The sequence below is a fragment of the Hibiscus syriacus genome, unplaced genomic scaffold, assembly GCF_006381635.1.
Source record: "Hibiscus syriacus cultivar Baekdansim isolate YM2019G1 unplaced genomic scaffold, ASM638163v2 tig00111769_pilon, whole genome shotgun sequence".
In the NCBI taxonomy this organism is placed as follows: Eukaryota; Viridiplantae; Streptophyta; class Magnoliopsida; order Malvales; family Malvaceae; genus Hibiscus; species Hibiscus syriacus.
In genome coordinates this window covers 120190-133204 of record NW_024063172.1, presented here as the reverse complement: position 1 = coordinate 133204, position 13015 = coordinate 120190, and the positions used below count along the sequence as shown (strand labels likewise).

Below are 13015 nucleotides of genomic sequence, written 5' to 3'. Positions count from 1 at the left end.
TGCTTCTACCCGGAACAAAACTGGTTTGGTTATCTGATATCCATTCTGGTAACAAGGGCTTCAGACGATTAACTATGATTTTTGTGATTGTTTTATATAGCACTGAACAAAGGCTGATCGGTCGAAACTGGTGCATTTTTTCTGGTTTAGCTACTTTTGGTAAAAGTATCAGTATTGTCTGATTGAGTTGTTCTGGCATTATTCCTTCTGTGAATATTTTTCGGATCATCATGCAAACTGAATTCCCAGCTAAGCTCCAATTTTTCTGATAAAATAAAGCATGGATTCCATCTATTCCAGGTGCCTTAAGTGGTCCCATTCCAAAAATAGCTTCCTTGATTTTCTCATTGGTTACTTCTCGTGTAAGGCTTTCTTTTTCATGCTTTTATATTTTTTTGAACTTGCCTCTTATTTCATAATTGTATTTAGGATCCTCATTGCTTGAGAATAGTTTGGTATAAAATTGGTTTGCCATTTCTCTAAGTTCTTCTTGATCAGTACTCCATCTGCCATCTTTGCGTTTTAAGGTTTCGATTTTGTTTGCTCTTCTTATTGTTATTGTTGAGGCATGATAGAATGCAGTGTTTCGATCCTCTTCCAGTATCCATTTTGTCCGTGCTTTTTGTCTCCACAGACTCTCCTCCTGGTCTAGTATAGTGTCGAGTTCTGTCCGTAATTGTTTATCCAACTCTACCAGAAATTCTGAGTGTGTTCGTTGTAGAGTGTCTATTCCTCTCAGTCGTGCCAATAAGATTTTTTTCCTTTTTCCTATATGACCAAAGACGTCTGAGTTCCATTTTTCCACTTCAGTTTTGAATGTGCTAATATTTTCGTTTAGTTCCCCGTTTTCTTTCCATATAGATTTGATAAAGTCTTTAAACTCATGGTGTTCCTGCCATGCTGCTATGAAGCAGAATGGTCGATTTTTATGATCTTGTTTGTCTGTTGTCAGCCTTAGGAGAAGGGGTCGATGATCTGAACCAATTCGATCTAGATGCAGTACCTGTGAGTTTGGAAATGTTGAAATCCACTTTGTGTTTCCGAGGCAACGATCTAGTCTTTGTTGTAGGTTCCCACGATTCCATGTAAATGGTGGACCATGGAATCCTAAATCTAATAATCTAGTAGAATGCATGAAATTGGTGAATAATCAGCTTCCATTTGTGTGTGTCGTCGCACCTCCTCTTCTTTCATCTACGTCTAATATCACGTTGAGATCTCCCCCCAGGATCCAAGGTGTATTATCGTTTGGTGCTAGTGCCACTAGTTGGCTCCATAGATGTTTCCTTTTAGACCCGTTTGGGTTTGCATAAATTACTGTGAATTGTGCCCATGTATTTACTTCCTTATGCCGAAATATACCATTAATGAATTGATTTGATATATGGGTAATCTCAATTTCCATTGTTTCTTCCCAAAGTATCCAAATTCCACCTCCAAATCCATGTGCTTCTACTCGAAGTGACTGTGTGAATCCTAGTTTATTGATTATTCTGTCTGCTTTTGTTCCACTCGTTCTTGTTTCGAATAATGCAACCATATTTGGTATGTGTTCTCTAACAAAGAGATTAAATATTCTTTTGAAGGTCAGGCTTGCAGCTCCTTGGCAATTCCAAAACATGAAACTAGTCATTTAGTTAAATTTGTGAGGTTTCGGATCCTTGTTGTCCGGTAATTAACCGGGACTTCTCTGTGTCTCCCTTCACTTTGCTGTTCTTTATCTGTTGATCCTTTATCACCATGTTTTTGCGTATTGGCATATTAACTAGTGTTTGTGGTTCAATGTTGATATGTTCATCATTCGAGGCTGTGGATAGCTTATTAGATACCGTCTGCACCCATTCTTTGATCAGGTTATGATTTGCAGGGCGAAAAGTTGTTTGTTTTTTTACTTTTAATCTTTTCACATTGTTTTCTTTTCTCATCCTTCCACCTTCTTCTCCCCCTTTTGGGAATTTAGTCCTATGCGTTTTTTTCCCATGCTTGGTTCTTTTATGGTTATGGCTGTGTGGTTTCCGTTCCCTGCTGTGGTTATATGTTCCACTGCTTCCATGTTCTGTCCTTCTATCATTGGAATTACTTCTATTACGTTTTTTATGCTGTCCGATTCGTGCATTTTCTTTGCTTGTTTTGGTACCATGTTGTTCATGTTGCGATTTGTTCCCCTTGTTTGATGATCTGGTAGGTTCCTTTTTGTTGTTTCTCCATTTACTAGTCTGATTCTGTTCTCATTATCTTTTTTATCATCTGTCCTTATTTCTATTTCAGCCATGTGACCATTCTCTTCTTCGCTCAAAATAGTGAAACGAGAGCCCCCTATTTCAGACTTTTGTTTCGCCTTGTCTTTCTCAGTCTTTTGTGTCGTCGTTATTTTTCTTTGACGATTTTCCACCACCATCCATGGTCCAAACATTGTTTCTTCTGATGTTGTTGCAAGGTTATAGTTGTTTTTGTTCCTTTCGTTAAGTTCTTCCTCACGTTTAGATTCTATATGTACTTGATATGCTGCACATTGCTCTCTTGTATGCCCATAAACCCCACAATGGAAGCAAATCTGTTGTAATCCTTCGTACTCTAGTTTTTGTGTGAATCCATCTATTCCAATACAAGGAATTAGTGGTTGGTTTAGATCTACTAAAACCGCGATTCTTGCAAACTTACCTCTTTCCCTCGCCTGAGTGTTATAATCAACTTTAATTACTCGTCTGACTACTGAAGCAATTAGTCGAAAAAGTGCTTTTGTGTAGTATCTATAAGGTAGTCCTGGCAACCTGATCCATACTATCACTTGTGATGGATGTTTTTCAGAAGTTGAGAATGATCTACTCCACGGTTGGACTGTCAAATAGCTTCCATATATTGTCCATGGCCCTTCTGTTAATACCTTTGTACAGTCATCTTCATCTGCAAATTTGACTAAGAAATAGTTGTTTTCTAGGTCGATTAGTTGTATTTCTCCAATTGGTTTCCATAGGGCTTGGATCCAATTTAGCAGGGCTTTGTATCATATCATCCGTCCTAACAGCCGAACGATGATGACATTCCTCATGTTTTTATCAATTTGATCATGAACTTTTTCCGAGAATTTGATTGTTAGGAAGGCACCCGATTTGTCGATAACGTAGTCCTCATCCAATACCACAATTTCATCATCATTAATACCACAGCCTGTATTTAGCGTTTTCCTTGCCCTAGATGTGTTGGCTACCATGCTTGCGTAAGTTGCCTTCCCTCTTATCTCTGTTTCTGGTTTATCTCCTGTTTCTTTTTGTATTGCGCTTTCAATTTCTTCTACTTCATTCATGCCGGATGCTTCGGCCATGTCTCTCTCTGATAGATTATTGACATCCATCTCTTCTGTTTCTGTAACACTATCGTTGATATTTCCATCCTTTGTGTTCTTGATTTTCTTTGGATTTCTTTGTTCTTTCAGATTCGCCTAATATTTGGTTCTTTCTAAAGCTGGTTGTAAATTGGTCTCCGTCTTCTCCTCCGGCGGTCTTCCTCCAAAGGTTCCATATAGGTTTTGTTTTTCGATAAGGTTTTCTTGCGGGAACGAGGGAATTTTCCCAATCATATCGATGTCTTCTTCTATTATTGTTTTTAATTTTTCCTTTTAGAAAATTCAACCTTTAATAATAAATATTAAAGAAAATTAAACCTTTAATAATAAATATTAGAAATAATTGGACCCATATAAATAATATAAATAATAAATATTAAAGAAAATTAAACCTTAAATAATATATATTAGAAATAATTGGACCCATATAAATAATATAAAACTATCTTTTTATAAATACAATACAATATTAAAATTCTAGGCCAGATCCAGGTATAACACTATGGTGGTGTTTGTTTTTACTATGCAAGCTCTTCAAACCACTTATGTCTGCGTCGCGCAGACCACGCGCAGACATTAGGCTTCGCAGACTGTTTGTTTTTTAGAAGACAGAAGATCTTCAATCGTCTGCGCGAGCTCTTCTTGGTGCAGACTTGGTTTTATGTCTTCAAAGGTCTTCAAACCTCTTCAAGAACAATTATAAAATATAGTTATTTATTAAAATAATTTTAAATAATTTAATAAGGTTATTTATTTTAAAATAATTTATTTTAAAATAATTTATTATAAAATAATTTATTATAAAATAATTTATTATAAAATAATTTATTTTAAAATAAATTATTATAAAATATGGATTGATTTATTTTAAAATAATTTATTTTAAATAATTTATTAGTATGGATTGATTTATTTTAAATAATTTATTAGTATGGATTGATTTATTTTAAAATATGGATTGATTTATTTTAAATAATTTATTAGTATGGATTGATTTATTTTAAAATATGGATTGATTTATTTTAAATAATTTATTAGTATGTATTGATTTATTTTAAAATATGGATTGATTTATTATTGTAGTTGTATGGATTGATTTATTTTAAATAATTTATTAGTATAGATTGATTTATTTTAAAATATAGATTGATTTATTTTAAATAATTTATTAGTTTGGATTGATTTATTTTTAAATATGGATTGATTTATTTTAAAATATGGATTGATTTATTTTAAAATATGGATTGATTTATTTTAAATAATTTATTAGTATGGATTGATTTATTTTTAAATAATTTATTTGTATGGATTGATTTATTTTAAAATATGGATTGATTTATTATTGTGGTTGTATAGATTGATTTATTTTAAATAATTTATTAGTATGAATTGATTTATTTTAAAATATGGATTGAATTATTATTGTAGTTGTATAAATTGATTTATTTTAAATAATTTATTAGTATGGATTGATTTATTTTAAATAATTTATTAGTATGGATTGATTTATTTTAAATAATTTATTTGTATAGATTGATTTATTTTAAAATATGGATTGATTTATTATTGTAGTTGTATCGATTGATTTATTTTAAATAATTTTTTAGCATAGATTGATTTATTTTTAAATATAGTTTGATTTATTATTGTAGTTGTATGAATTGATTTATTTTAAATAATTTATTAATATGGATTGATTTATTTTAAAATATGGATTAATTTATTTTAAATAATTTATTATTGTATTTGTATCGATTATTTAAATTTCAGTATTGTAAAACTAAAATTATTTAAATCTCAGTATTGCAAAACTCTTTTAAGTTTAAAAAATCAATTTATTTATATTTCAGTTTATTTTAGCAGTCTGCAGACGTTAAAAAACAAACAATCTTCTTCTTACAGACTACAGACTTTTGGTCCACCTCTTTTACTGTAGGTATCTACAGATGTAATCCGTAGACTGCATATCTTTTATCTCTATAAAAACAAATATCACCTAAAATATCGAGAATGTGAACGTTGAATAACAAATGCATATTTTACTTTGCACTCACTCTCTCTTCTACTTACCCAAAAGAAAAAGGAAGGGCCCAGAAATGGCCACGATGAACCCTTATCCATTTTCAAACTTGGAAGTTCACATAAAACAGCAGGAGGGTTCTAAAATCCAGAAACCAAGAACAAAAAAAAAAGGAAAAAAAACTAACGTGGAAGATGTGGTAAGTTTACCAATCCAATTTAAAACAATGGCATCATCATCATCATCTGCAGCAGCTTTCAGTTTCCCTGGTGCTGGTGGCCTAATCTCCAGCAGAGACAGAGCAGCAGAAACGAAGTTACTGCAACTAAGACCATCAGCAAGAGCAAGAAATGTACAGAATCGGATATCATCAAAATCATTTGATCCGGTAAAAGCAGCAGCTTCAGGTGGAGTTCCACTCCCGCCATTGGATTTGACTGAAGAAAATATTGAACTCGTCTTGGCTGATGCACGCGTTGAGGCAAGTCCCTTGTTTTCTTTTCCCTTTCTTTTAGTTCAAATATGAATACTCACACGCACATACGATGCAGCTTGGTCAGCTTTTTGACACATCAGTTGGCATAACAGGCGAGTGTTTTTAAGACACGTTATGACTTTCAATTTCGGTCCTCATAAACTTGTTGGATTGAACTTTTAAACTGGGAAATACTCTCAGGCCAAGTTGAACTATCAGAATTGGATGGACCCTTTGTGAAGATTAGTCTCAAAGGTCGATTTTGGCACAAACGCTCCACGGTTGTTGCCAGGCTCGGCAATTATTTGAAGCAAAGAATCCCTGTAAGCCTATATTATTATTTACTTTCGGTCCATCTAAAACTTAGTCCTAATATCGTTTTTTTTAGTTTAATAAATGTAGCCAAAAATGTTTTTGCTTACCTGCAGGAGATCCTGGAGGTCGAGATTGAAGATGAGAAACAATTAGATGACAGCCCTGAAAACTTTTGAGAGTCTATTCTTTCATAATAACTTTTTTTTAATTTTAATTTAAGCCTTCTTATTAGTATTGGCAGTTCAATGGATACAACTCTAAAAGTACAGTGATGAAACAGGCACCAAGGTCGGATTTCATGATTGTTTAGTTATTGCATTTTACTGCCATAATTTTACAAAGAAGAATGTGATTGATAGATAGGTAAGTAGATAGATAGTGAACGAAACGAGTGCTTCAAGAAATGACAAAACTGGGTCTCAAGGTTCATAGATCTCCTCTCGAACTGATTCATATGATTCATCTACACATTGCCGGGACCGAAACCTAACATCCGAAAGTAATCTAACAATACGTTTTTCAAGCCTTTTTGCACCTGGACTAGTCCTCAAGATATCAGCATTCCCCCACGCTGAACATGTATCATTTTTAGGAACCCCTAAGCACCATCCACCCGGTGCCTCTGCCGGATTTACATTTCAAAACTTTCCGGTCAATACGGTCTAGTACCGCATCGTCGAACTGCAACTCCGTTGCAAAGGCATCTCCACTCATAATCATAGCATCAAATTCTGCAGAACCGATCGAGGAAGGCTTCTCCGAAGACGATGTGCTGGAGGTTACATGCTGTACGTTATGGTTTATAGCAGTGTGCTTGAACTTATCAGTGTTACAAAGGATGGTAAGGAAATAATGGGTGATAGTATAAGGCATATTTGCCGAATACATTAGCGAAGTACTTGGAAGATTGTGTGTGACAAGGATGCAGAACTCGACTTAACATTGTTATCCGGTTGAACTTCTCTGCATTGGACCTCGAATTGAACTTGGATACACGGTTTTCATTCGTTGATAGTTTTCCTCACCATGCTCGATTTTAATTTACGATTGTAGGTTGTCTTTCAATAATTTAATCCCCTGTTGTGATTCGTTTACCGATGTAGTCAGATTTGTTTGTATCTGTCATGTTCGAATTTTCTAAATGAGTATTAACTTTGTCCTTGTTTGGTCCTTGAAAGATCTCGAATGACTAATTATGTATTTAGTTTACCAACAAGGCAGCCAATAAAAAATGAGGAAAGAATGAAAGAAATAAACAATGAAAATGTGAAGTGCAAAACAAAAATCATGGGGAGTTTGTAATATTAATCTGCTGCGCCGAGTCCTCATTGTTAATGACCTTAGGTTGCTTCACAACTGGGGCAATCAACTTCCACACTGCATTTAAAACAAACAAAATAAATGTCTTTCCTTTTTCTCCATTCTCAAAGACCCTAAAAAGCAAAACATGGGATTGTCATACTGTAGATGCTGGCTGCAAACCACTCGTTGATGATTTTCACCCAAGTGCTTGCCCACCCAACATCAATGCTCCATCTGATATTGTGAAGTGTGAGGAACAAATTATGTTTAAAGGATTAACTTGTCAATTTTAGTAAAGTAGATGGATGATATTCACAGTTAAATTATATCTACTCACTTGGTTGCAGAGTTTTGTAAGTTCCAGCTGATGAACAACATGGCAAAGTACATGGCACCCAAGGAGAATATGATGTGGAAAAATCCATAGCTATAGCGTATATCATCCTCTAGTTTCACCATATCTTTGCTAAACTGAAAAATCATTAGAGCTATTAAAACAAGGATTTAATGTTTAATTTAGTGAAATTATTTACCTGAAATGATTTTGAATCAATCCCCGTTGAAAAGGTTGCCATGACAATGGCACCTATTGCGATCAGGAACCCCTGTAAATGAGTAAAAGGACTAAAACACTGAAAAGATAATAGCAGGAAGCGGCTAAGAAAGTAAATATCATGGTGTCACCATCCGCCAATTGGCAAGGTACTACTATTTCAGCAACACCGGCGATGTCGGCACGATGCAGCCTAGGGAAATGAGAGTACCTTGCCGGTTGGAGGATCGTGACAAATAAAGACAAAAGTTGCTTGCAGTTTCTTCATATAGGATTAAAATTGCAGAAACCATGATGAGCAAGAATTGGCTACACTCTTACAAGGATGGTGGTCCAATCGCCATGTCCATGTTTCCCCTTTTGTATATTGCATTTGTCATCAGCTGGTTCACTGAAAACCAGTACGGTGAAAGCCCGAGTCAGTTTCTCTTCTGTTAATTTCTTCAGCCATGTCATATTGAAGCACGGAAAATCATCTATAGACCAACTTATTAATGCATAGCATAAAACTTGACCAAAATTTTGTTCAACAGAGATGCATATTATGTGAAGCTTGAAGCAGATAAAGTGAACCTATGTCCATCAAAAACAGGAACTGCAATAACGCGCGAGCTTAAACTCAGTTCAATGCACCCGGTAAGAAAGTCCTAACCTTCTAACAGCAGACCAACAGAGGAAAACAACATAAGCGGCCATAATTCCTGAAGATAAAAGACCTCGATTAACCTGCATTGAATGAAATGGTTGTCCTCTTTGTATCAAATCACTTTAGATGAAAAGAATCGATTAACCAGCAGGTGAACAGAATCGCATTCATATAAGCGTAGGTAGTCAATGATGATCCATGCTATAACAATTAACAAAGAAGTAAAGCCAAAACATCACGGTAATGAGTTAAGACACTGTCATATTTGTTACATGACAAGGATCACATCTATGCTAGTTATTTCTTCCCCTTTCTCGACGGAGATTGTATTGTCTGTATCATTAGAAAAAGTGCAGGAAAATACTCGCAATCAAAGAAATTGATTCCTTGAGGAGCATACCTTTGAATGCAAGGACATAGCCATCATCACTATGACCAGAATAAAAGTCCATGTAATGAAGAATATGTTGAGAGAACATGATGCTTTAGGGGCATAAAAATAGTACATGGACACAATTCCGCAGATGGAAGCAACGTAAAAAACTGTCGAGGTAAATAATGCAATGGAGCAGATGCTGAATGAAAAGAAGATAGTGATTTGTCAGCAAATAATTACATCATTTTTAAGAAAATGAAAAGTTCCAAAAACACTACCTTTTTTTGCTTTGCTCATCAGGTGCCCAGTATTTATTCCACCATCTGATAAACTCGATCACGCTTACAAGTTGCAGAAGGAGAAAAACCCTGTGTCAAATGAGCACAAAACTACATATTTAATCAAGAGACCGAAAATAAAACAATAATCTTCATGCAAGTAATGAGTTCAGCCAGTTTTGCTGTGAAACTTTGATTCTGATTGGTATATATTTTGCTGCAAGTCAATTGAATGTTAAATGGTTGTAACATTAGATTACAATGAGCACCATGATGCAAACACAAGAATTCTGTTGAGGGTGATTTCAGAAACGAAAAGATGTTAAATTAAAGGTGGGAACTGGGAAGTATAAAGCATACCCTGCTCCGATGCGAGCAACTTCTCCTGCAAGAAGAGAAAATAAACTCCTGAATTCATGGTACCATGAAAAACCAAAAGTTAAATGGGAAAAGAAATACCTTTTCTGTAGTTTGTAATTGATATAACTCATAATGATGTAAATGTTTAAGTTGAGCTCTGGTTTTGTTCATAATAGTCATTAGCATAGCATTTCAAGCTCTTAGATTTGGTTCACAAAGCAAACATACCATACATATGAATAAAACCCGGAGGAACGAAGAATGAAACCACCATCGATACGACCAATAGGGAACACTTCAGCCCCCACCATCCCGAGTGCCATTTACCGCAAGCTTCATACAATTTTCTTGTGCTAAATGTAGTGAGAAACATGAGAAAAAAGAATATCTGATCTGTCTGTCAAGGACTTCAGTATTCACAGACAGGAAAACAAATCCAGGGAATGAATACAGATAAAAGGAAAACATGGTTCATTTAGTGGTGATTATGGTTTGTAAGTGCATTTAGAAGTTTGAAGGGTAGCCTAGTCCTCCAAAGAAGTAGCATCCTCAAACAATGCAAACATATTATAGGCTCGTTAAAAGATACAAAACATCCTAAACTAACTCGGAGAACTCCCAATGTTTGGAAACAGTCATGTCCATGGATTCCGCAAGCTCTTTTATCTGTATAGAAATAATGTTTGCCACATAAAAAACAAATATTTGGAGAAGTAGAGCATAGAACATGTAACTAAATTAACATTTTGTATCCATGTTCACAACTAGGGAATTAAATAGCTGTCTACTACCGAAATAGCAGCTGTTATATAACGGTAAAGTGCTATATGAAACCGTAATCGCAATAACCGTGATAACAACAACAATTAAAAACCCTGGTCACAACAAGTCTTTTCCTTGTTTTCAGCAATAGCATATACCAAAACCAGACAAAGAAATTTTACAGGTACAGTACAGAGACAATAAACTGAGGCAGAAGGGAAAGTTTAGACTCACAGTAGAGTGGAGGAAAAATGGTTTGGCCATAATCACGAATGAACCAGGCGGTAAGATTGGTGACCAAGAAGATGATGCCATAAATATATCTTGCTCGGAGCGATTTCTTCCTTTCTTCAGAACAATCCATTGCCTCGAATGATGGCTTTACTCGCTGAGAGTTGCTTGAACTTATGTGTATCACAGTAGCTTCAACTTCTGCAGCAGACCAACTCATTCTGATAGCTGGACAGCAATTGAAGCTTGAGGGTGAAAGGTTATAAATAAATATATATATAGGTATAATGAATGTGCTTGGTCACACGTTAAAGTAACTACTAAGCAAAGCACCGAACACTCATTTAGAAACAATTAAAACACCCCAAATTATAAATGCGAAAGCAATTCCTACCGCTGCACACTATATAGACGTTACTTCTTTACACCCGCTTTTTCATGTTTACTTTATACATTGATGCTTATATCATCCGAGTACAACACATATATAATATTTAATAATTAAATGATTTTTTTATATATCCTAAATTCAAACAGTTGTGTTTACAGAATATATGTGTTGTCAATAGTTAATAAATATTTTAGATAAATACAACGATGATGAATTGAGGGGTATAAAAATTTTAAATTTTTATATATTTTAAATATTTTTTTATATTTTCGATTGAAAATCTATTTTCTCCCTCTCCTAAAATTTTATGAATTCGTTCTCCCTTAAAATTTTATCTCGAACCTAAAATCTTGTGTCTATCCCTGACAGATAATATTATAATTACCTCATACTATTAGAAAAAGTCGATAAACATAAGTGATATTTTTAATTAAATCATTTTATTATAAAAAGTCATAAATTGATTACTAACTTTTGTAAGATTATAATTCGTTAAATACTAATTAGATTTTGAATTAGACGTTAGAACATTTAGGGACATATATAGTAATTTTATATTTCAAAGAGATGGCTGCACCCACCCGTCTCCAGTCCATCCTGAAAATATTGATTTTAAAATTTAAAATAGTTGTTAAATTTCACCTAATGTCTTTGTAAGAAAATTAAACAGTTATAATTTCTAGGGTTATGTTATTAACTTAAAAATTTTATTAAATAAAATTTTTAAAAAATTCGTGATACATGTGCTTCCTTTTTGTTTCTTGTCCACTTCCTTCTCACCAATTTTGACTTTTACAACACCATGCTTATACTTGGAGGTGTCTCTTTATTACAAATCGTAAATTCGTGTTGAATTATTACAATACTAAAATATTGCACAAAATCTCATTTACATTGCAGACATGTGAACATTTAATTTAAAAAAAATTGTACGAGCCCTCATTCATTAGAGAAATCGTGGTGATTAAACTATTATTATTAAATAATTGAAAGTATTTATAATATAAGTTATTTTGTAATAATTTTAGCTTAACATTTTTCATCATTTGAAAAAGATTAAACTTCCACGAGATAAACCAATAAACTTTTTTCCTCTCGGTTTTAAGAGTTCGTCTTGATTAATTTGGACTGATCCACGTCACACGCCTGAGTTTGGTGGGTGAGTCTCCCGGCAAGAATTTTATGCATACACAAGGACTTGAACTTGAGACCCGACTTAAGTGATATCAAGTTACAACACTTAAACCAACTTAGTATATAAACTTCAACCAATAAACTTTCAAATTTGGATGAATAGTGTTTCATAAATATATAAGTTTTCATAAAATCTTTAAAATCCACGTGAAAATAATAGAATTTGAATAAAAATATAAACATTCGTTCTTTATGTGATTCAAGGCAAGGTTAACTTTACCACTATATCCAATATATTTATATATTACGTTACTAGTAAAAAATAATCTTAAGATGATAATAAGTAATATTTTTAAATTATTAAAGGGTTTATAAAAATATAAATTATTATATTGGAATTATTTGTAGCTTTTGAATTAATTGTGTATCAAGTAATATTTTCCTATGTATAACCATTTGAGTACACGTAAATGTGCATAGAACGTACAAGTCATCATATTCATATAGAAGTTTTTTTATTGTTACAATAAAGTTTACGTCAGAATGATTCTTCTAGTTTAGAGTCGGAGTATATTTAAAATCCAATTTAGATTTACATAAGAATTTATAATTTGTTCATTAAGAGTGACAATGATAAGATTCAAATTTAATCTTATAAGTTTAAATTATTAAATTACAACTATTTGTACTAACACTGTCGGCATATCCATATAAAAGCTTAAACAACGATATTAATAAATTAGGAATTAGCGAAGAAAAAGGGGAAATAGTGGCCAACGTGCTTTTCTTACTTTCAAGTAATTACGTCCAAGAAGGAACCTTCCAACAA

General features: G+C 33.4%; 2 protein-coding genes across 3 annotated transcripts; one reads left to right on the top strand and one right to left on the bottom strand.

The window, feature by feature from the left end:
- The first annotated feature begins 5441 nt into the window (after positions 1-5441).
- On the top strand, positions 5442-6398 carry LOC120169487. Of its 2 annotated transcripts, XM_039177618.1 has the most exons (4): positions 5523-5844; positions 5915-5951; positions 6040-6161; positions 6267-6398. In XM_039177618.1, the coding sequence occupies exons 1-4, from the start codon at positions 5590-5592 to the stop codon at positions 6327-6329; spliced, it is 477 nt and encodes a 158-aa protein (XP_039033549.1). In that variant the 5' UTR covers positions 5523-5589; the 3' UTR covers positions 6330-6398. The 2 variants fall into 2 exon arrangements, 1 of the variants encoding a protein (XP_039033549.1); XR_005520662.1 differs by lacking the exon at positions 5915-5951 and having other exon boundaries at positions 5442-5844; positions 6267-6279.
- A 985-nt stretch (positions 6399-7383) lies between these two features.
- On the bottom strand, positions 7384-10882 carry LOC120169586 (probable serine incorporator). The gene is made up of 12 exons (XM_039177703.1): positions 10665-10882; positions 10258-10334; positions 9897-10056; positions 9669-9693; positions 9309-9398; positions 9055-9229; positions 8661-8734; positions 8330-8399; positions 7989-8060; positions 7793-7926; positions 7616-7689; positions 7384-7530 (listed from the first exon to the last, which is right to left on the bottom strand). The coding sequence occupies exons 1-12, from the start codon at positions 10879-10881 to the stop codon at positions 7439-7441; spliced, it is 1260 nt and encodes a 419-aa protein (XP_039033634.1). The 5' UTR covers position 10882; the 3' UTR covers positions 7384-7438.
- Positions 10883-13015: the final 2133 nt, after the last annotated feature.

Bases quoted from the DNA above. Each gene is read 5' to 3' on its own strand.
- LOC120169487 (XM_039177618.1), top strand. From the start codon at position 5,590: ATGGCATCATCATCATCATCTGCAGCAGCTTTCAGTTTCCCTGGTGCT. The intron at 5,952-6,039 runs GCGAGTGTTTTT...AAATACTCTCAG, and splicing joins CACATCAGTTGGCATAACAG to GCCAAGTTGAACTATCAGAA. The intron at 6,162-6,266 runs GTAAGCCTATAT...GCTTACCTGCAG, and splicing joins ATTTGAAGCAAAGAATCCCT to GAGATCCTGGAGGTCGAGAT.
- LOC120169586 (XM_039177703.1), bottom strand. From the start codon at position 10,881: ATGAGTTGGTCTGCTGCAGAAGTTGAAGCTACTGTGATACACATAAGT. The intron at 9,694-9,896 runs GTATGTTTGCTT...CTCTTCTTGCAG, and splicing joins GGGTTTTATTCATATGTATG to GAGAAGTTGCTCGCATCGGA. The intron at 9,399-9,668 runs GTATGCTTTATA...CATTTGACACAG, and splicing joins GTTGCTCGCATCGGAGCAGG to GGTTTTTCTCCTTCTGCAAC.